At 39.5% G+C, this 20,308-nt stretch overlaps 1 protein-coding gene across 1 annotated transcript; it reads left to right on the forward strand.

Annotated features, from left to right (window-relative positions):
* The first annotated feature begins 1,530 nt into the window (after positions 1–1,530).
* Positions 1,531–12,880, forward strand: cflara (CASP8 and FADD-like apoptosis regulator a). The gene is made up of 9 exons (XM_034185915.1): positions 1,531–2,033; positions 7,270–7,375; positions 7,514–7,649; positions 9,020–9,081; positions 9,165–9,234; positions 11,567–11,613; positions 11,723–11,801; positions 11,885–12,389; positions 12,509–12,880. Exons 1-9 carry the CDS (start codon positions 1,534–1,536, stop codon positions 12,636–12,638), a joined length of 1,635 nt encoding a protein of 544 aa, XP_034041806.1. The 5' UTR covers positions 1,531–1,533; the 3' UTR covers positions 12,639–12,880.
* The last annotated feature ends 7,428 nt before the right edge of the window (positions 12,881–20,308 follow it).

Genomic DNA, 20,308 nt, shown 5'->3' on the forward strand with positions numbered 1-20,308 from the left:
TTTGCACAAGAGATTGTGGTAACAGTGTTATTATTAATGTTTATATATTAGAAGCAGGGATCAAAATTTAAAAATGCTCCAATCATCCTGAAATCTATAGCACATTATTTGTCTGAATATAAATATTCCTAAAAGGTATAGTTTGGACTATGTATGTAAAAGCAGCAAGAATGGTGACAAAGGTCAATTTCAGTTTGTACAGGGGTCAAAAGTTAAAAATTGCTTACATTTTGGTAAAAAAAAAAAAAAAAAAAAAAAAAAGGTGGTGCAAATTATTGGTTGCGATAATAGTTTTAAAAAGGAATAGTTTGCACCACATGTATGGGGTAACATATGTCAAGAATCCAGTGGACTTCGACATTGTTTGACCTTTACTTTGGAGACCAAGTATTCAATGTTGTGAAAGTGTAGGTACACGGACCCACAACAGGGGGCGCAATGAACGGACAATGGAGAAAGGTGAATAACAAGTTTTACTGTTGTGAAATCAGCACAACTGATACAATAATGCACGATTTGGAGGTGTAAGCCGAAATCTGCTGGTGTCCTGTGGGCAGGCCCGAAGGTAGGAGACGTCCGTCCTAGTCGAACCGGAACCACCCAGATTTCCTCTGCCACCGAAACCCAGAAGTACTGGAACCGCCAAGTCCCGAATTCCCAGGTGGCCACTGCCTTCGCTCGTCGGATCCGGTACTGCTGGCGGGAAAGAACACAAACACACAGGTTGGGATGCGACCGCACCCAGTAGATGAGAGGGGCAAGCCGCCTCCACCTCTTGTCACAATAAGCAGGAAGGTGAGTACTTATCCGATCACTCGGCTTTCGGTAGTCAGCTGTCCTGAAAGGTTTAACACGTATTTATAATATTTTACTTAAATAAGCAGCAGAGAAGATTACCTTAGGCTCAAGGCGATATCTCGGCACTGAGGTGGAGACGCTGTCCTGCTGATATACTCCGTCCTGAGTGCAGTCAGCTGTGTCCAGTAATGGGTGACAGCTGTCATCCTGACAGCCTTCGTCGGCGGCAGCGCCCTCTGGTGCCTGGAGCCCGCACTCCAGGCAGGGCGCCCTCTGGTGGTGGTGGGCCAGCAGTACCTCCTCTTCAGCGGCCCACACAACAATTCAACACAATTAAAACTTTTCCATTTATTTATTATTCTATTAGTTCTAGTTGCATCTTACTGTAATCCAATAATAATATTTAAAATGTGTAAAGGATGCCAAAATGATTGGACACGTTGTTGAGTGGCTTTGGTTGTGAATTGAGCTTTCTTTCTTTCTTTCTGTCTGCTGCAGCGAGGTGAAGAGTATGTGTAACTCTTGCATTGCAGTAAAAATTGAAGACCTCCAACCTTTCCATTATTGGATTAACTTAGTGATTTCATCACAAACAGGTTTCTTAACATTTTTTTTAATTAAAGGAAAAACAAGACATTTCTCTTCCCTAAAATGACGTGTCGGGAAGAATGACTGATGATCGGACTTCCCCCGAAAGCCATCTTTGTTTTTTTTTTGTCGGTGTGTCATCGCCCGATGACGTTATTAGTACATATCTTTGACTCACTGCTTCTTTTTACACTCTGGGGCCGTAAAGTAAGTAAATATCCGAGGAGTCGTATTTTTAGTTTCAGAAAAGTTCGGGGGGAACAAAATAAAAAGCAGCAGAAACGTTTTTTTAATCGACGGCGTTGTTCAGCGTTTGAAACGTTCTTCATCGTTTCAGTGATCATGGCTCTGTCAGACCAACAACTGCTTCAGAGGATTAATGAAACTACCGAAGCTCTGAGCTCTAGCGAACGTAGGAGTCTCCTGTACTTGTGTGGAAGCTTAGACGCGGACAACAGTGTGGCTCACGCCAAAGAACTGCTGAAAGCTAAACTGACGAGCAGCCCCACGGAGGACGAGCGCTTCCTGCTCGAGCTCATGTTTCAGCTCAAACGCTTCGACATCCTGAGAAAAGTCTTCGGATTAAACCGAGACAGAGTGGAGGCGATCCTGAGGCACAGCTGCAACCACGTTTTGCCCAGATTCAGGTAAGAATTTACAAAACCTAAAGCTGTTTACGACAGAATAAATTAAAGAAATAAAATGAAACGCCATTCTTCTCATAGGACGGTGACGTCATTACAAATATAATGATGCATTTAAACAGTGTCCTTTAGATAAAATTAGCATGAACAATAAAAATAATAATAAGTAATAGGTAAATGAAATCACCATGCATGTTACTATGCACATGCATGTGCTTAATCAACGTTCAGGTCCACCTTAGATCTGCTGTGGAGACAAAACAATTAAGGGAGCAGCTGAAGGTACTATACCCAATGAAATAAATGCTGCATCTCCACTATTCGCCCTATTGAGATATTCCATAATCCCTTGCACGCCAGAGAGTCGCTGCAGTCTAAACAACAAAGAGAAACCACATGACAACAGTTGCACATGAACATGAATCAGGGGTGCACATAACTGGTACTCATGGTGCTCGTGTGTGCTAAACATCGATGCACAGCAGAGGGAAACACTTTTCTGACAATCTGTCATTGTTTTCCTCTTATGAAGTGCTTTCCTTGTGTTTCTGCTGCACATCATTTATTTTTAGCATGCACAAGACTGATGACTACCAGTTATGTGCATGCCTAAACATTATACTACCAAAGTGTAATTTTTGTTTGATTTTCATCATTTTAAGAAGAGACTGCGTGCATGAGCATGAGAAACTTGCTGAAGAGTTCGGATGCAAAACCCAGTAAGTACTTTTTTCTAAATGGAGAAAAATGCAGTTGAAAATGGAGATTTAAAGGAAACCATATTCGGAAATGCACAGACTTTCATCAATAAAATGAAAACAGTTTGTTCAAATTCTTTCATATTTTGCACACTGATGGTAGGGAGGGGTGTTATTTCAAAAAATTTTGAAATCTATACATTTTTGCATGGAATATGGAAATGTAAATGGAATAAACCATAACTGTATAATTTTTGGGTCATTGGGTTCCAAAAACCCATATTGAGCGAGCATTTGTGTCTTATATGTGCTGTTGACGTAGAAAACCACTCTGTTGCTTATAATTAATTCATTGTGGCCATGTCATTCTTTACATGTGATGATTATACTCAACTGATGTTCCTGAAATAAAAACTACATAGATTTTGTTTGTTACAATTGATCGTAACATATGTACTGAAATTATTATTATTATTTTTTTTTTTTTTTGTCGTCAATTACTCTTAAAAAAAACACCAGATAGGCTTACTGTTACTATAGAAGTTGAATATAAACTTGGGGTCAAGCAACATTTGGAGCCAAATTTCAAGTCTCTAGGTGCAGCGGTTCTCAAGATAAGACATTTTCGTTAATATTTTTGGCGATTTTTGAACCCAATATCTTCACTGGCTCCGTCCATATGGGTTTTTGGAACCAAATGACCCAAAGTTTATCCTGCTATGGTTTATTCCGTGTATATTTCCATATTACATGCAAACATTTATAGATTTCCAAATTTTTTTGAAATAACACCCCTCCCTACTGATGGTCCCCTTGACAGCCAAGTACATGTTGGCCTCAACTAAAAAAATTTATGGTTTTGGAGATACTGGTTTTGCATCTGAACTCTAAATATTCCATGTCTGCTACCTTCAACCTGTGTGGAACTTCAGAAACGCAAACTGAATTTCACACACCTTATATATATTACTCTGGAACAAACAGTGTTGTAAAGGACAATAAGTGTTGTAAAGGACAAAGAGCAAACTTCACTTTTCCCCAGAATGACATGAACAGGAAGCGGTCACAGCGACTCCCGTTGAATATAACGGAGAAACATCCTGAGCTTCTCGCATGTTTACATAAAAAACCCCCACAATAATAATGTCTAAAAACCCAGATAATATATTCACGAGAGTTTTAGGTACAATATACAAAGAGTTTTATGCTGCGATGTTAATGCTGTTGTACGTGTGCAGCGGTTAAATTGCAGCCTTAATAGACCAACTCAGTGCATTTATCAATGCTACTAACGTCTTGCAGAGCAGCAAACTCTGAAATTTTGTGGGATTTAAAACCTCAATTGGGTGAATGAACAACCTGAGAATGCTGGTGTTCACCTGATGTTGACATATAGGTAAAAAAGCAAACAAACCGTGTGTACGTGTGCACATAGATGCTCAGAACGAGGTCATCTGAAACAGTCACAGCTTGATTTATGCTTGGTTGAAATGTTAATATTTGTTGCACAAACCAAAATGCAGTCCCTTCCCTGCTGGTGTAAATGCTGCTTCTTCTACTTCTGGCTGCTCCATAAATCTCCTCTTTGGCCTCCCTCTTCTCCTCCTGTCTGGTGGCTCCATCTGCAGCATCCTTTTATTTATTTATGTACGCTTCTGAATCTGATGGACATTTTTGTAAGGGTGCTGCACACTTCCAGTGTTTGATGTCTAATCTGCCAAGCAATTTAGCAAATTATTTTAATCTTAAAAAGTACCAGGTTAAGATCTGGATCAGGGTTAGGGTTTATTTTTTTGTGTAATACATTAAAAAAATTGGCTGTTTGAGTAAAGCTGATTTATCTCCGCCAGACTTGTTTGTTGAATTGTGTTCTGTGCAATATCAGAATTGGTTTACTTCTTTAGCTGGACTCAGACCATACCAGAATTACAATGTGAAATACAAAGGCATTGTGTAATTCCTACATTCACCCCAACAATAAAAGCTGTAAGCATCTGATTTTTGTTTAAAGTCTCATGGCACACAGGGATGGATTTATTTATTTATGACAGCCAGAATAAGTTTTTCTTCTGGAGCCATCATGCATGCATGCATGACAAATACGTTGCAGTGACGTAATTAATTGATTTGTTTGATTAAAAAATGTGTATAATTGTACATAAAAACCACACATCCTGCATAAATAAAAATATAAAAATGACAATGTAGGAACTCTAAGAAGAAATTAATGGCTCCCTCATCACCTCATAATGAATAAACATGCTTGCATCCAGACCTTTTTCTTAAAGGGTGGAGTTTAGAAAGACAGGATGGAACTGGAAGTGGTTGTGTGGAATTTTGAAAGTTATGTCATATTGGAAATATTGTTCAAATTTCAAGATTCCCCCCACTGCCACCATGTTTTGAAACAAGGTTCGGTCAGATCGGCACACAGAAATGATCACACAGACTGCATTTTGCTAGAACAAACAGGCGTATATTTATTCCCCACAAAAGCAGTTACATCAAACACAAGTGGTTGCAGCGCATAAAATATCTCTTTCTCTCTTACCGTGACGCCTTTAAGGTGGAGAGCCAACAGCTTCGGCAGAGTGCGCTTGTCAACCGGCTGGGGGTTCGTACGTAACCCGCAGCAGACTCTATCGGAGCATGGCTCTGCCCCCTCTTTTCTAGTGTGTGCGCGAAGGGAGGGTGAGTGGCCATCTCAAACTCTCTGGCGCACATAATTCCTTTAATCAACAGGCATCAAAAAGGTATTTCCTCTTGCAAAAACATAATAACCCCAGCTCTTCACTCCCAGTTCAGAATGACCCCAGCATGCTTCACTCCCAGTCGTTAGTGGCTACAAAAACAAAGTTGTGCAATCAGTGTAATAATAACAAGTACATCATTAGGGTTACTTTAAGAGAGGGGCAAAACAACATAATCTTTTCTCCACACACACCACCACCCCACAATTCAGCCAAATTAAATCATTGAAGATAAAAGTTATTTGTAAGATCACTAGACATCTAACACATCAGCTTAGAGCCTCATTTTGATTCCAGAAGTGCAGAGCACCCTTCTGGAAGTAGTAGCTGTTTTTGTTTGCACAAAAAACTTCTGATTTGGTCGACCTTATGAAATTGGGGGGAAGATTTGTGCATTGTTTGGACTAGTTCACTAAATCTAAGTAATCATTTGACTCCTATGTTCATTCCCCGATGTACTGACAGCTCCTTATGGAAATACTATAGAAGCTAATGACCAAATGAATGAAGAGCATGAAATTCTAATAAAAAAAAAAATAGGCAAATGAACCGCTGAAAGGAGCTAAGGGATGCTATGAATTGCTCAGAGGAGCTGAAAATCATAAAATGAATTAACCAAAAATAACGATGAATGAACAAATAGCCAGTTGAAAAAGGATGTAGCCAGGTGGGATAGTCATGGCTGCCTATCAAGAACTAAGGATTAGTGCATGCGTTGGCCTAGAAATATGGTCAGAGCTGCTTCAATTGAAAACATTCATGCTTCTGATACTTAAGATGGAGGCACATCTATCAGCACCGTAATCTAGAAGAGGATCCAAACATGAATCCTGTAAGAAATGTCTTTGTGTTTTCACCACGTAATGCTAACTGATCCAGTTTTTGGGACATTTAGACTGTAGGGAATTTTCTGCCTTGGATCCCCTCCCGGTAATTTTATGTGGTGAGCGAACTTGAAGACTCAGACTGACAGGACACAGACTTCAAAAACCAGCTGTTGTATTGAAAAGATGCCTTCAACAGAATGAACAGAGAGTCACTATGACAGCACTGGAGTCTTGAAGCAAGCGTCCCCCTCAGCGTTGCAAACAAGAGCCCCAACATTGCGTCCCCGCCTACGTTTTAAACCTGCGTTCGGCCGACCCTCAGGTGGGCGGGCCTGCTACGTGAATCAGTATAGTTATGTGATTGGATGAAGAGTGTCTGCATTTTGACGTTGTATGCGGGTGACATGCTCAGGTTGTTTATCTTAATGGTATGTGTTCTATCAAAACTTTGTGCTGCCTGTGTCTTGTGTCAGCGTGATAAGCAAAGAACAGAATATTTCATGACACTTGTTGTCCCAGATGGAGATACGAAGACCTTCATTTTATCAGCTATGTACGCTGTGTCAAGTGGTCTGAGGACAAGTGTCATGGAACATTCCATCCAACAGGACATTTGTCTGTAGCAGTGTAGAAGTTATGAAGTTATCCTTCTGTTTTCCACCTCAGCTGAAATGATAGAAATAGTAAAAAAAAATAAGTTGCCTTGATCTTAGCTATAACTGAAGTAATAAAGCAAGAACATAAGATATATAGTTTATTTCACCAAAATCTACTGCAGAAGGGCTGTGACAATGCATAATATTGTCATCTCTGAATGGAAATGTGTTGTTTTACATGAACAAATTTCATCCATCTGATGACGGCACCTCCTTTAAAAATATCCTGCCTACGCCACTGTGATTAGGAATAATTTTAAAAAATCAATTCATGACACGTGTAATGATCACTCATTTCCCCACTACAGAGTCCTGATGGTGAATGTAAGTGAGGATATGGCCAATGAGGACCTGAACAGTGTCAAATTTTTATTAAGTAAGATGCTACCACGAGAAAAGATGGACAAAGCCACGGTAAAGTCTGCTTTCATTTTCTGTTCATTGAAAAAGCTCTGTGTGGGTGGGGGGAGTCTTTGGTATTTCCTTTTTAAATTTCACAATGAATTATGCTTTTATTCACCCATATTGTATGCGTGTGTTTTTTTTAAACAGGATTTCCTGGATGTGATTGTTGAATTAGAAAAGCTGGATCAAGTTTCATCTGAAAGAGTGGACTTTTTAGAACAGTGTTTACAAAACATTGGCAGGGTGGATCTGGCTAAAAAAGTTCACATGTACGAGACGTCAGGTGAGAGCGTCTTCTGCTTTTTAATATGTGTCGTGGTATACATGTGATGTGGTATATTTATGACGTACCTAATGGTTTGGGGGTTTTTTTTTTTCCTTCCCCAAAAAAATGTACTGGGGAGGTAGGGTTTGGTCAGCGAAAATGTAAATAGACTTTGAGCCAGATCAAGGACTGTAGATGGATTTATTTATTTTTATTACTTGTACTTTGGTGAAGCTGCAGGCCTGGCTGCACCTCAGCTTTGATAAGAACAGATCAAAAGAGCATTGTTGGGTCTTGATGAAGGCATGCAGTCTCTGAGCGTCCTGTAGTTATTTATATTGGACAATAAAATACAGAGAAAAACAGATCAGATTAAGAGGACTACAGGGTTGGAGAACACAGTGTCACTACAATAAACTGTTTAGTTCCCCATTTATGTAGAAAATTATATTACAATAAAGTTTATGAAGTAAGGCTGAAAATAATGTTTTGTTTTGTTTTTAAATTGGTTTGGTCTATAAAATGCAACTAAACAATTTATTTTCTACTGCCTCTCCGGTTCACATGGCAGCAGACCAAGCAGCTCATCCTACACTTCCCTATCCTCTGCCGAGTCCTGTAACTCTTCTTAGGGGATCCTGAGGTGTTCCCAAGCCAGCTGGGGAGTATAAACCATTCCAGTCTGTCCTGGATCTTCCCCTGGGGCCTCCTTCTAGTTGAAAATGCCTGGAAGACCTCCTTAGGGAGACCACCAGGGGGCATCCTTACCAGATGCCCGAACCACCTCAAGTAGCTCCTTTTAATGCAAAAAACCAGCGACTCCCTCTCGGATAGTCAGGCTTCACACCCTGTCCAGGATTGTAAACCCAGATACCTGATGAAGAAAGTTAATTTCCGCTGCTTGTATCTGTGACTTTGTTCTTTTGGTCATTACTCAAAATTCAAGTTCATGACCACAGGTGAGGAGTATTGGAGCGTAAATTTAGAGTCTCACTTTCTGTCTCAGCTCCTTCATCACCACGATGGTCCGGTACAGCAAACATGCTCATCACAATTACCCCAGTTGCCATTGTGATGCCTTTTTTAAAAACTTTTTTTTTTCTATTTTGACCAGCAATCCAAACCCACAACATACTCAGTTTAAACTGATGTAAAACATAGAAGAGGAGGAATCCTACATTTTACAATAAACTCAATCACGATAACTGTTTTGTTTTGTTTTTTTCTCCCTGTAGTGTTTCCCAAACATTTGCTGTTAGTGTCCTTTTGAAAAATGAAAACTTACTCAATTGAGTAACACATTAAAGAGTTGCTTCACTTGTAATTGCACAGCTAACAAGGTAAATTCCTAATATCCAATTTTCTGTCTCAATGTACATCTTTCATAGGTGGGTCATTTGAACAGTATTCAGCCCCCCGAATAAGTCTACAGCAAAGGCCCAGAGCTCCTGTAAGTCACTCATTGCACAAAACATAACAACACACCTCCCCTTTTCATGACACTAATACTTTTCAAACATATCTACCTTTTAGATTCAACACCCCAACTCAAACTTTTCACATCCTGTTCACCGACCAATTCTCGGACACTCCCACCGCTGTGGTAAGTTATACAAAAAAGTAAGATCTCAAAGCACATGCTAGCAAATTACAGTGGGCATACAACATCTACAGTCACCTTGTGTTAAATAAGTTGTATAACTGGTGATGTTACCAACAAAAGTTGGACTATGTAGTGTTTCTATAGGGCTCTACCTAAGTATTGGAATAATGGCGCTGTGTCGTCATGCTATGATTTCAGTGCCATCATGCTGATTTTTGAATTTAGGGTGGTCCCTTTCTGTTTTCTTGTGTTTTAAATTGATCAGAATCCTTTGATTTGCAGCCACGTGGCATAATTTTCCTTGGTGCCATTGTTTTCCTGTGAAATCTCATGAAGTGGCATCATCTTGAGATGTTTCCCACCTCTATAACCTCAGACCCAGTCATAACAACAAGAAAAATTTTTTTTTTTTTAATGAATTTTCTAACTGAGTATACCGACATCACCCGCTCATAATGGATGATAGCAGAATGCTCACTGTTGTGACACTTTCAGCTTTTAAAATTTTTTTTTTTTTTTTTTTCTTGTTGGTGGCGGGACAAGCGGAAGAGGCTAAGAAATGCACCTGGAGCAGGCAAACACAGAGGGACTACTTTTTAAAAATACCTCCACTCTGCGTTTATTCACAAGCAATTTCCACAATAAGGAATAAAATATTTCCAGACATAGTCTTCTGAAACAAGGGGTGTCTCATGTGGGTAACAGCTTTCTGCTGTGACGACAAATGCGGTAGAAAGGATGCAACAGGTCATTATATGACTTTATATATATATGTATATATATATATGTATATATACACATATATATGTGTGTGTGTGTGTGTGTAAAATGCGACACCGTTTTCAGTAGAAATGGTGCTGTGCTTATGGAATACTTTTTGGAAGAGGTGGGACGAAGTCACCAACAAGTCACTTCAAGTCATGAATCGGCAAGTCAGAAGTCTCAAGTCAAATCTCAAGTCAAGGTGACTTGAGACTTGATTTGAGACTTGAGACTTGCCGATTCACGACTTGACAGTGACTTCGTCCCGCCTCTGCTTTTTGGAAAAGTGAAAGAAAGATTGTATCTGTTTCTGTGTGGACAAGGTCTTAGTTTGTAATCTTAGATAAGCTCTGAAGTTCAAGCTTCAGGAAATGGCTTCAGTTGGTATTTGGAAAAGGCAAAATGCTAGAGCTTCCCTGTCCGCCCTCTCCGGGAACACCTCGCCCATCTGACCTCTAGCACTATCATACTTTAAATTTTTGAGGAGAACAGTGGCTTGGAAAAGTATACGCCTCCTTGGTATTTCACGCATTTTAATTTGTTTGAGATTTCAAATACAAGAAGAAAATCAGGCTTCTCAATATAAAAAAAAAAAAAAATCTAAAATTATCTTCCTTCAACTCAAAGTCAAAGTAAATATCTGCAATTTCATATAAATGGATTCAAAATATAAAACCCAAGGTGATGGTTGCATAAGTACTACACCACTTCATCATGAAGCTCTATAATTGGGGATACAACATGCAAAACATGCATTGTGCATAATTTCTCCAATCACAGCCACAGAAGCCTCTAAGTTCTTCTGAGTTGTCTAAGTGTCTTGGTGGCTTTCCTCACTCTTGTCCTTGCAGTCACTCAGTTTTTGAGAACTGTCTACTCCACACAGATTTACCATAGAGTGCCATACTGCTTGTATTTCTTCATAACTGATGAAAATAAAGTCCAAGACATTCAGTGACTTGGAAATGTTCATGTATCCATCCCCTGACTTGTCTGAAGAAAACTGGCAATAAATCTGATTATTTACAGGTATTATACCAGAAGGGGCCCATTACTTATGCAATCAATCATCTTGGCTTTCCTATTTTTAGTTCATTTATATGAAGTTGAAGAGATTTGCTTTGAGTTTCAATTTAAGGAAGGTAATTTTAGACATTTTTATATTGAGAAGCCTGATGTACTTATTATATTTGAATTGGCATAAACAAATTAAAATGCGTGAAATACCAAGGGGCTGGATACTTTTGCAAGGCAGTGTATAATAGTGTAATTTTCAGTTGCTTACCTTTGTTTTATTATTTCTTATTACATTTTAGATGATCAGACTTATTTTAGGGTAATATAACCTTTTATTAGAATGGTAAAAATCAAAGACTGCTGTATTTATTTTACGTCAAACACTTTGGGAATCACCAGCAGTGAGAAATTGAAATAAGTAAAAGCCTGTGGGTGTGTAACTTTCTATGTGCACTGTAATTGTGCAAGAAAAAGACAACTGTTACTGGATTTTTTTTCTTTTTACTACAAATGGAAAGCCCCAGTTTGTTTCATTTGATGCTCATTTTTTCAGTTCAGGAAACGACGCCGGCACCTGTGGCCACACAGCAGAACCATCAGGTAACAGTTCCACTTTCTGTAGCAGCAGATTGTTCTGTATTGTGTTTTCCAACTGGCCATCAGTAAAGTCCATTTACAAAGTTGCTTTGCCTTCTGCTTTGTACTTTAGACGGCTCTGGAATCGTACAACCTTCGCTCAGATCCTCGAGGACTGTGTGTTATTATAGACTGCGTTGGTTATGATGGAGGTGAGATCCACAGTTAGTCTGGGTGAACATTTTGTACCAGGATTAAAGTGAAGCAAAACTGGTTTCTGTCCTCACTCACTCAGATTTTTTGGAACACCGATTCAAGGCTCTCCACTTCAGCGTGCTTGTCCACAAGTGGCTTAGCGTGACTGATATCCTGTCAACTCTCAGAGGGATTTTTCACCACCGAGAAAACTGTGCAGTAGATTCTTTCGTCTGTTGCATCATTAGCCGCAGCACAGTGACTCATCTCCTGGGCACAGACTCCAACGTTGCCGGGCTACCTCTGGACACGGTGAGACGTCTGTTCACAGCTCAGGAGTGCCCAGTGCTGGCTGGCAAACCCAAGGTGTTTTTCATCCAGACCTACAAGATCCACGAGTCCCAAACCTTGTCGTGGACGAACCACATGGATGAAAGTCTAGAGACGGACGGGTATGATAGTCTGTGCCCTCAGGATTTTGTGCCTACAGATGCAGACATTTTCTGGAGTCACTGTTGGACAGATGAGTTTGAGCTGGCACAGGCTCAGCATCACTCCAATTACCTGAAGGCTCTGACAGACGCTTTACACAGAGGTCAAAGCAGGTACAGGCTAAAGCTTTGCAGCTGTAGTCTTCCAACCTCAGTTCAGGTTCTCTTATCTGTCACGCAGTTATCACTTTAGCTAGAGTTGATCATATTTTGTTTGTTTTTTGTTTCAACAGGAAATCAGATCTACTTGATATTCATACAGAGGTGAATGATGTCATCTATGATCACAATCAGAAGAATCCTGGAGCAAAATACCACATTGATGTGAAACACACTCTTCGGAAGAACCTTTACTTTGGATAAATGGTCTTTCCAAGCTTTTCTTTAGCCAGAGAAGAACTTTATATTAAAGTGACACCTCCTGGAGACCTGTGTGTGTGTGTGTGTGTGTGTGTGTGTGTGTGTGTGTGTGTGTGTGTGTGTGTGTGTGTGTGTGTGTGTGTGTGTGTGTGTGTGTGTGTGTGTGTGTGTGTGTGTGTGTGTATATATGAATGAAAGATGATGTAGAAAGTTTGTTTTTGAATTCATATTGATTTAATTAGGATGTGCCTACACTCAACAGCCACTTTATTAGGTACACCTGCTCAACTGCTTAACGCTAAAGCTAATCAGTCAATCACATGGCAGCAACTCAATGTATTTAGGCATCTAGATGTGGTGAGACGACTTGCTGAATTTCAGTCAGAGCATCAGAATGGGGAAGGCAGGAGATTTAATTGACTTTGAATGTGGCGTGGTTTTTGTTGCCAGACGGGCTGGTCTAAGAATTTCAGTACATGCTGATCGACTGGCATTTTCATGCACAGCCATCTCTAGGCTTTACAGAAAGTGGTCCAAAAAAGAGAAGGTATCCAGTTATTGGCAGTGTAGATGAAAATGCCTTGATGTCAGAAGAGAACAGGCAGGCTGGTTGAATGGGTGACTGTGTGATGTTATCATGTCAGTATGGACCAACATCTCTGAAGACTTGTTACCAACACTTTGTACAAACTATGGCACAAAGGATTAACGCAGCTTTGAAGGCAAAAGGGGGTCCAACCCAGTACTAGGAAGGTGTACCTAATAAAGTGGCTAGTGAGTGTATCAACAGATGTGTACAGTAAATCCCAGAAGATTTAAATTAACGAAGTGTATCAATTGATTTACGTGCCTGCTCTTTCTGCTATCATGTGGTGTAGTAATGCTGTAATTGACACTGTTGCCAATTTGATATCTGTTTAACTACAAAACTTAAATGCGTTGATGCAAATTAGGTCAACCACAATGTTCCATCAACATGTCATGAAAACTAAGTTAATGGACCATTTAACAGTGATAAATAGAATGTCATGTTAAATTTAGTCCTACAGATTTCTAGCTGTGTACAGAGAAATACTTCCGTTCCACACAATACCTGTCTGTATATAACATCTATAGTGCATCCAGAAAGTATTCACAGCACTTCCGTTTTTCAATATTTTATCTTACAGCCTTATTCCAAAATGGAGTAAATTATTTTTTTCTCTCAAAATTATACTCGCAACACCCCATAATGACATGGAAAAAAGGTTTGTTTGTTTGACTTTGTTTTGTCGTTCCCCCCCCATATCACACATACATAAGTATTCACACCCTTTTCTTAATACTTTGTTGATGCACCTTTGGCAGAAATTACAGCCTCAAGTCTTCTTGAATATGATGCCACAAGCTTGGTGCACCTATCTTTGGCCAGTTTTGCTCATTCCTCTTTTCAGTACCTCTCAAGCTCCATCAGGTTGGATGGTGAGTGTCGGTGCACAGCCATTTTCATATCTCTCCACAGATGTTCAATCAGAATCAGGTCTGGGCTCTGGCTGGGCCACTCAAGGACATTCACAGAGTTGTCCTAAAGCCACTCCTTTGATATCTTGGCTGTGTGCTTAGGGTCATTGTCCTACTGAAAGATGAACCGTCACCCCAGTCTGAGGTCAAGAGCGCTCTGACGCAGGTTTTCATCCAAGATGTCTCTGTACGCTGCTGCATTCATCTTTGTCTCAATCCTGACTAGTCTCCCAGTTCCTGCTGCTGAAAAACATCCCCACAGCATGATGCTGCCACCACCATGCTTCACTGTAGGGATGGTGCCTGATTTCCTCCAAACATGATGCCTGAGTTAAAAAGAGTTAAATCTTTGTCTCCTCAGACCAGAGAATTTTGTTTTTGGAAAACTCCAGGTGGGCTGCCATGAGCCTTTTACAAAAGAGTAGCTTCTGTCTGGCCACTCTACCATGCAGGCCTGATTGGTGGATTGCTGCTGAGATGGTTGTCCTTCTGGAAGGTTCTCATCTCTCCACACAGGAATGCTGGAGCTTTGACAGAGTGACCATCATGTTCATGGTCACCTTCATAACAAAGGCCCTTCTCCCATTGTTCAGTTTAGACAGGTGGCCAGCTCTATGAAGGGTCCTGGTGGATTCAAACGTCTTCCGTTTACAGATGATGGAGGCCACTGTGCTCATTGGGACCTTCAAAGCAGCAGAAATGTTTCTGTACCCTTCCTCAGATTTGTGCCTCAAGACAATCCTGTCTCGAAGGTCTACAGACAATTCCTTTGACTTCATGCTTTGTTTGTGCTCTGACATGCACTGTCAACTGTGAGATCTTATATGTAGACAGGTGTGTGCCTTTCCAAATAATGTTCAGTCAACTGAATTTACCCCAGGTGGACTCCAATTAAAGTGTAGAAACACCTCAAGGATGATCAGTGGAAACAGGTTGCACCTGAGCTCGGTTTGAGCTTAATGGCAAAGGCTGTGAATACGTATATACATGTGATTTCAAGTTTCTTTATTTTTAATAAATTTGCAAAACAAAACTTTTCACATTATCATGTTTGCATAATTTTGAGGAAAAAATGTCATCCATTTAAGAATAAGGCGGTAAAGGAGCAACGCTGTGAATACTTTCCAGATGCACTGTATGGATTGCCACAGGGACACTAAATCCATTATAGAGAGCAGCTTGTTATGTCGCACAACTGTAAGATGTGTTGTTTGCTTTTCATAATCGTAATGATGATCATTTTTGCAGTAATAAATATTAACTACCGTGTTGACCGTGGAGAAATAGGTAGCTAACATTTTTCAAGGGTGGCAATAAATTAACTAAGGTGTGTATAATGATTTGGAATGCTGTGAGTCCAGAATATTTTTAGAACCATAGACCTCAACAGTTTTTAAAAGAGGAACTCAACCCTTTCATTTCATGTTAATTTGCTGTCTTAATGTATGTATAAATTGTTTAAGTTATCATATACACAGTTATATTATTATTCTAGTATTACTTTTGTCATTTGATTTTTAAATGGACCACTATAGAAAAATCCTTTTCACTTTCTTGTCATCAATGTATTTCCCCTTTCTTGTGTCATTGGTGTATCTCCCCCCCACACGTTCTGTTTTTATTAATGGAAACACCAAATTTTTGATGCGTAGTCAAACCAGGTCTAAATCATGTATACCTTAGGTCACACCTGAGAGTCAGAACCCTTTTTAAAGTTGGGCGAGCAATATTGAGTTGGGGGAGTCTGCATTACCGTGCATTTTAACAGACATACCCCAATGTTAACTTGACTAGAAATTAGGGTTAGGGATATAAGATCTACAGTCACAGCAGATTATCTCATTTAACATAATTTTCTAAAATAAGTAATTAAATAAAAGTAAGTGTAATTCATGGCTTAACCGTGTGTAATTCCCTTTGTGAAGGAAAAAGAAAAATGCATAATACAATATTCTACAATCAAAACATTACAGAACAGATTACCCATCTTACAGTCAATGTCATTCAGTAAACTCAGTCCATATTAACAAACTTTCAGAATATTACTTCCTTATTTCTTAACAATATTAGACTGAATAAATCAATGCACTATATTTTTGTTAGTTAAAAAATAAGGAAAAAGGTTCATTCATATTACATACATACCATAATAGCTCTATTCTTATTCTGTTTCTGTATACTTTGTAATTCTCTGTAATATTGTATAGTTTCTTTTCATTTGAACATGTATTGTTTGAGCCAATAATCACTACATCAATATTATTACAAAAAGTGTCTTTTTATTTACAAGTCAAAATCTCAAACTCACCATTTTAAGTAATCTAAACCAGGGATAGATCATTTCCACTAAACTAGCTCTAAGTCATATCATAAGCTGATCATAAGCTGTAAAACAAAATCAGGTCTAAATACCTTAAGATCACAGCACTGCATTTGAATTAAATCATTTCTAAAATAGCAAACAGGACTTAACATTAGAACCAAACCTAAGTAATTCTAAACTGGTGCCAGACCTAAATAGGTCTAAATATGCATTAAATCAGTTCTAAAGAGGATTAAACATTAGACCCACCCAGATCTAAATAGTGCAAAACCAATGGCATTACTTAAACACTTGCGCTAAAAAAAAAACAATGTTAAACACTGGTAAATGCCCACTGACCAGTCTTCTTGTTTGCAAAATCATTTACAAGATCCTTAAAGTCCAGTGTTTTGATAGCTGACTTTCAATAGAAGTGCGAGACTGTTGAGTCTGTCTTCAGTCGATCTCAGATAGTTTTTAACTAGTTTGAGTTTGCTAAAAGAACGTTCCTCCTTGCAACAGTCACAGGAAGTGTACAGAAAATCCTCAACCCAATGCCCACCTCTCCAAAAATGCTTTGTAACTCCATTCTATAAATGGCATTGAGCAATTCAAGTAGAGAGCAAATATGCAGAAATGTTGCTCTATTTATTGCTCTAAGATGAAGCATTTCATTTTCAAATTCAGATGTTAGATCTTTGTTGTATTTTTTTGTCAGTGCCTTGCATGTTGTTTTCATTTGCTCTTCATTTATGTCACAGTTTAAGAAAAGGTGCAAATGTTTCACAAATGTCTGCTGTTGTCTGAAATCTTGTACTTAAGTCACTTATTGTTAAATTAACTGCAACAAAGAATATGTTGTTTCTAAATGTATCTTCTGCATGTTCTTTGTGTCTCCTGTCGTCATCTCATGAGGCATGCATCTCCTTTTCCTCTTCTGTCTTCACTTTTAAAGTGAGCTGGGATCCTCATTGCCTGAGATAACTAAGGTGGCCTCAGCAAGCAGTGTGTCCCACTGATAAAGAATACGCTTAATTTCATCCTGGAGGTCCTTGATGTTCGCAGCCTCAATGTCAAGAGGAATGTTTCCTGCCTGAAGAATCAGGTTTCAGTTTTCAATACACTGTAGGATCTTTATACCCACACAGTGAGGAGGACTGTTGCATCAAATGTTGAGAAGTAAATTTTAAGACCATGTGCTTCCTATTTTGCTTCATTTGTCAGATTGCATGTGGCTACCATGCATTCTTTTGCTTCAATGATTGAAGGCAAGTGCTTTGCTGCTACATGAACAGCAGCAATGGGAGCGCTCCAGGTTTGCACTGTAGAGACAGTAAAGAGAATTAATACTGCCAAAAAAAGTGGACAATTCAGGTGATGTCTGAGATGCATGTACACCAACCAGATTAAGGGTATGGGAAGCACAGGGGCTAAAGGTAGCAAGGGGATTCCAGACATATTTGCACCATTATCATAGCCTTGGCCTCTCTAGTCAGTCAATGGTATGCCACTATCTTCCAGTACTGTGAGAGTCATGTCTGCAACTTCTTTGCCAGTCTTTTTGTAAAACTCTTTAAACTGTAAGAATGTTTCTGTAATCTCCCAAACACCGCTGTCGTCTTAATGCACATATCTTATCAATAACACATTCTGCTCAGTGTGTGACATATCTGGAGTCAAATCAGTAATAGATAGCTTCTTTTCTTTCTGCCAAAACTGTGTCAAGAACTTTGTTCCACATAGTTCAATAAACTCGTTCTGCGTCTCAGCACTAAGATAATGAGTTAACCGTGACCTTTTTCTTCTGCTTCACCTTTTCTAAGTGCTCATGTAAAACAGGATCATAATGTGACAATAACTCAATTGTGCCTAAAAAAAATTCCATTATGAACATTGTCCAAATCTGATGTTTTCCATCTGAATGCAAGATTTCTTGAAGCCAAATGAAGGGTTACATCCAAAAGTCTTTCTAAAATCATCTTATTCTTTTCTATTTCAGTCAGGATTTGTTTTTGAAGGTGTGCATCAACACCTGTTACTACCAAAATTGAGTGCTGAAGACTTTTTCATTTAAGGTAGCACTGCTTATGGGGGGATGTATGTGTCTCATGTTCTGGAAATTTGACATACATTTTTTTCCATTTGATGTTTGCCACTTTAAGGCCATATTTGCTGTTGAGGTCACTTTTTGATTGCTTTGTCTGCTCATGAGACAAAAGGAGGCATGGGATGCCAAGTTCTTCTATCTTTTGAAGGCCATTAGATGATTTTGCATACCGTAGATAATTTGGGAATGGTTTGCCATCCATATCTTTTGCTGAAATTCCGGTGACACATTTTTCATCCAATTTACTAGCCAGTAGATGAACAACTGTATCTCTCATTTTATCTGTGAGCTTCTCAGGCCATAGTCCTGGATCATCTGACAAATAATCATCTGCATTGCTCTGCTCTGCATCTCATTGTCTTCCCCTTCCTCTTCTGTCCTCTGCTTATTCTCATCACTACCTTGACACTCTTCACTTGTGTCTGCTTCTTCCTCATCTTCTGTCTCTCAGTTCCTGCAACTACAAAGACACACCATTTATTATGTAATCCTAATATGTGTATTAGCTCAACAAAAAAACAAATACACAAAACATGGAAAAAATGTGGTAAAGGCTACTAAAATTCAATTACATTTTAGTTAAATCATTTGCTTGTAAAGTGGCTCCATAAGCTCACCTTCACTAACATCCTCATTATTGCTTGGACAATTTTTTGCTTGAGGGACCAGCACCTTGACCAGCACGTTCTGCTTTGTCTGAAACTCAAGGCCATGGGGTTCATAATGTTAATATTACATTGTGATAATACATTTTTTTTTTTATTATAAAAAGTTTAACCTATTTGTGTGTGTGCATGTGTTTTTGTAGGCAGGTGCGTGTGCAACTAGACTGTGGTCATATTATATCCTACAGAAGATAGGCAGACTAATGCATGTTTTTTTCTGTCATTGTAATAAAACAGACTTTTCCAAATCTGCACATATATAATGAAAGGGACAGCGCTAAATGCACACAGTTACTTTTAGCATTTGTGTAATTAATTTGCCATAAATGCGCTAACAACCAGTGGCAAATCAGCGGAGAATGGGTCAAGACATTTGATTTTTTTTTTTGCAGCAGAAGAAGCAAGCTGTCCTACTCCTGTCCTGTGTTGTCACAGCAGCAGCCGCGCGCTGCTCCGTGTCCCCCTCCCTCCCGCGCGGACTGTGTGTCTCGTGGGGAGAGAGGAGAGATGAGCAGAGCTGCAGCTGCTTGTTGACATTCATTCAGATTACGTTTTAATTATTTCGCCACCAAAACCGGCGTGGATTTATCGTGTCTTTCCCTTTTAAACTGTGAAGTTTATATGTCCTCAGTACTGATATTAGCAAGTTTCCTGCGTGCGTCCTTTACGGCCCCCAGTCCGACATCCCTGGCAATGTCCATTGCACCCTGCTCAGAGTGCCGCTCTCATTGGACTGACATCTCTGCTATTTTGGAATTGTGGGATAGCTCGTGCCCACAGGTTGAACTCGCCAGACTACTTTCGTCACACTTTCACGAGCGCCACTAGCTTATGGAGAGGGGGAGTTTCAGCAGCTGGTGCTGCCTCAGTGTTTACAGGAGCATGTCCTTCGTTCTTTCCATGATGAACATGGTCATCGGGGTAGAACGTACCATACAGTTAATTCGCTCCAGGTATTACTGGCCGAATATGCACAGCGATGTTGAGAAGTGGTGTCAGAACTGTGAAAGATGTGTGTTGGCTAAAGCCCTACAACCGAAGGTGAAGACCTACATGGGCTCACTTAAAGCATCCAGACCTCATGAAATTTTGGCTATAG

Source organism: Thalassophryne amazonica, chromosome 14, assembly GCF_902500255.1.
Source record: "Thalassophryne amazonica chromosome 14, fThaAma1.1, whole genome shotgun sequence".
Classification (NCBI taxonomy): Eukaryota; Metazoa; Chordata; class Actinopteri; order Batrachoidiformes; family Batrachoididae; genus Thalassophryne; species Thalassophryne amazonica.

Coding starts and splice junctions, on each gene's coding strand:
- cflara (XM_034185915.1), top strand. CDS start 1,534: ATGACGTTATTAGTACATATCTTTGACTCACTGCTTCTTTTTACACTC. Junction 7,376..7,513: donor AAAAGATGGACAAAGCCACG/GTAAAGTCTGCT, acceptor TTTTTTAAACAG/GATTTCCTGGATGTGATTGT. Junction 9,235..11,566: donor CGGACACTCCCACCGCTGTG/GTAAGTTATACA, acceptor TCATTTTTTCAG/TTCAGGAAACGACGCCGGCA.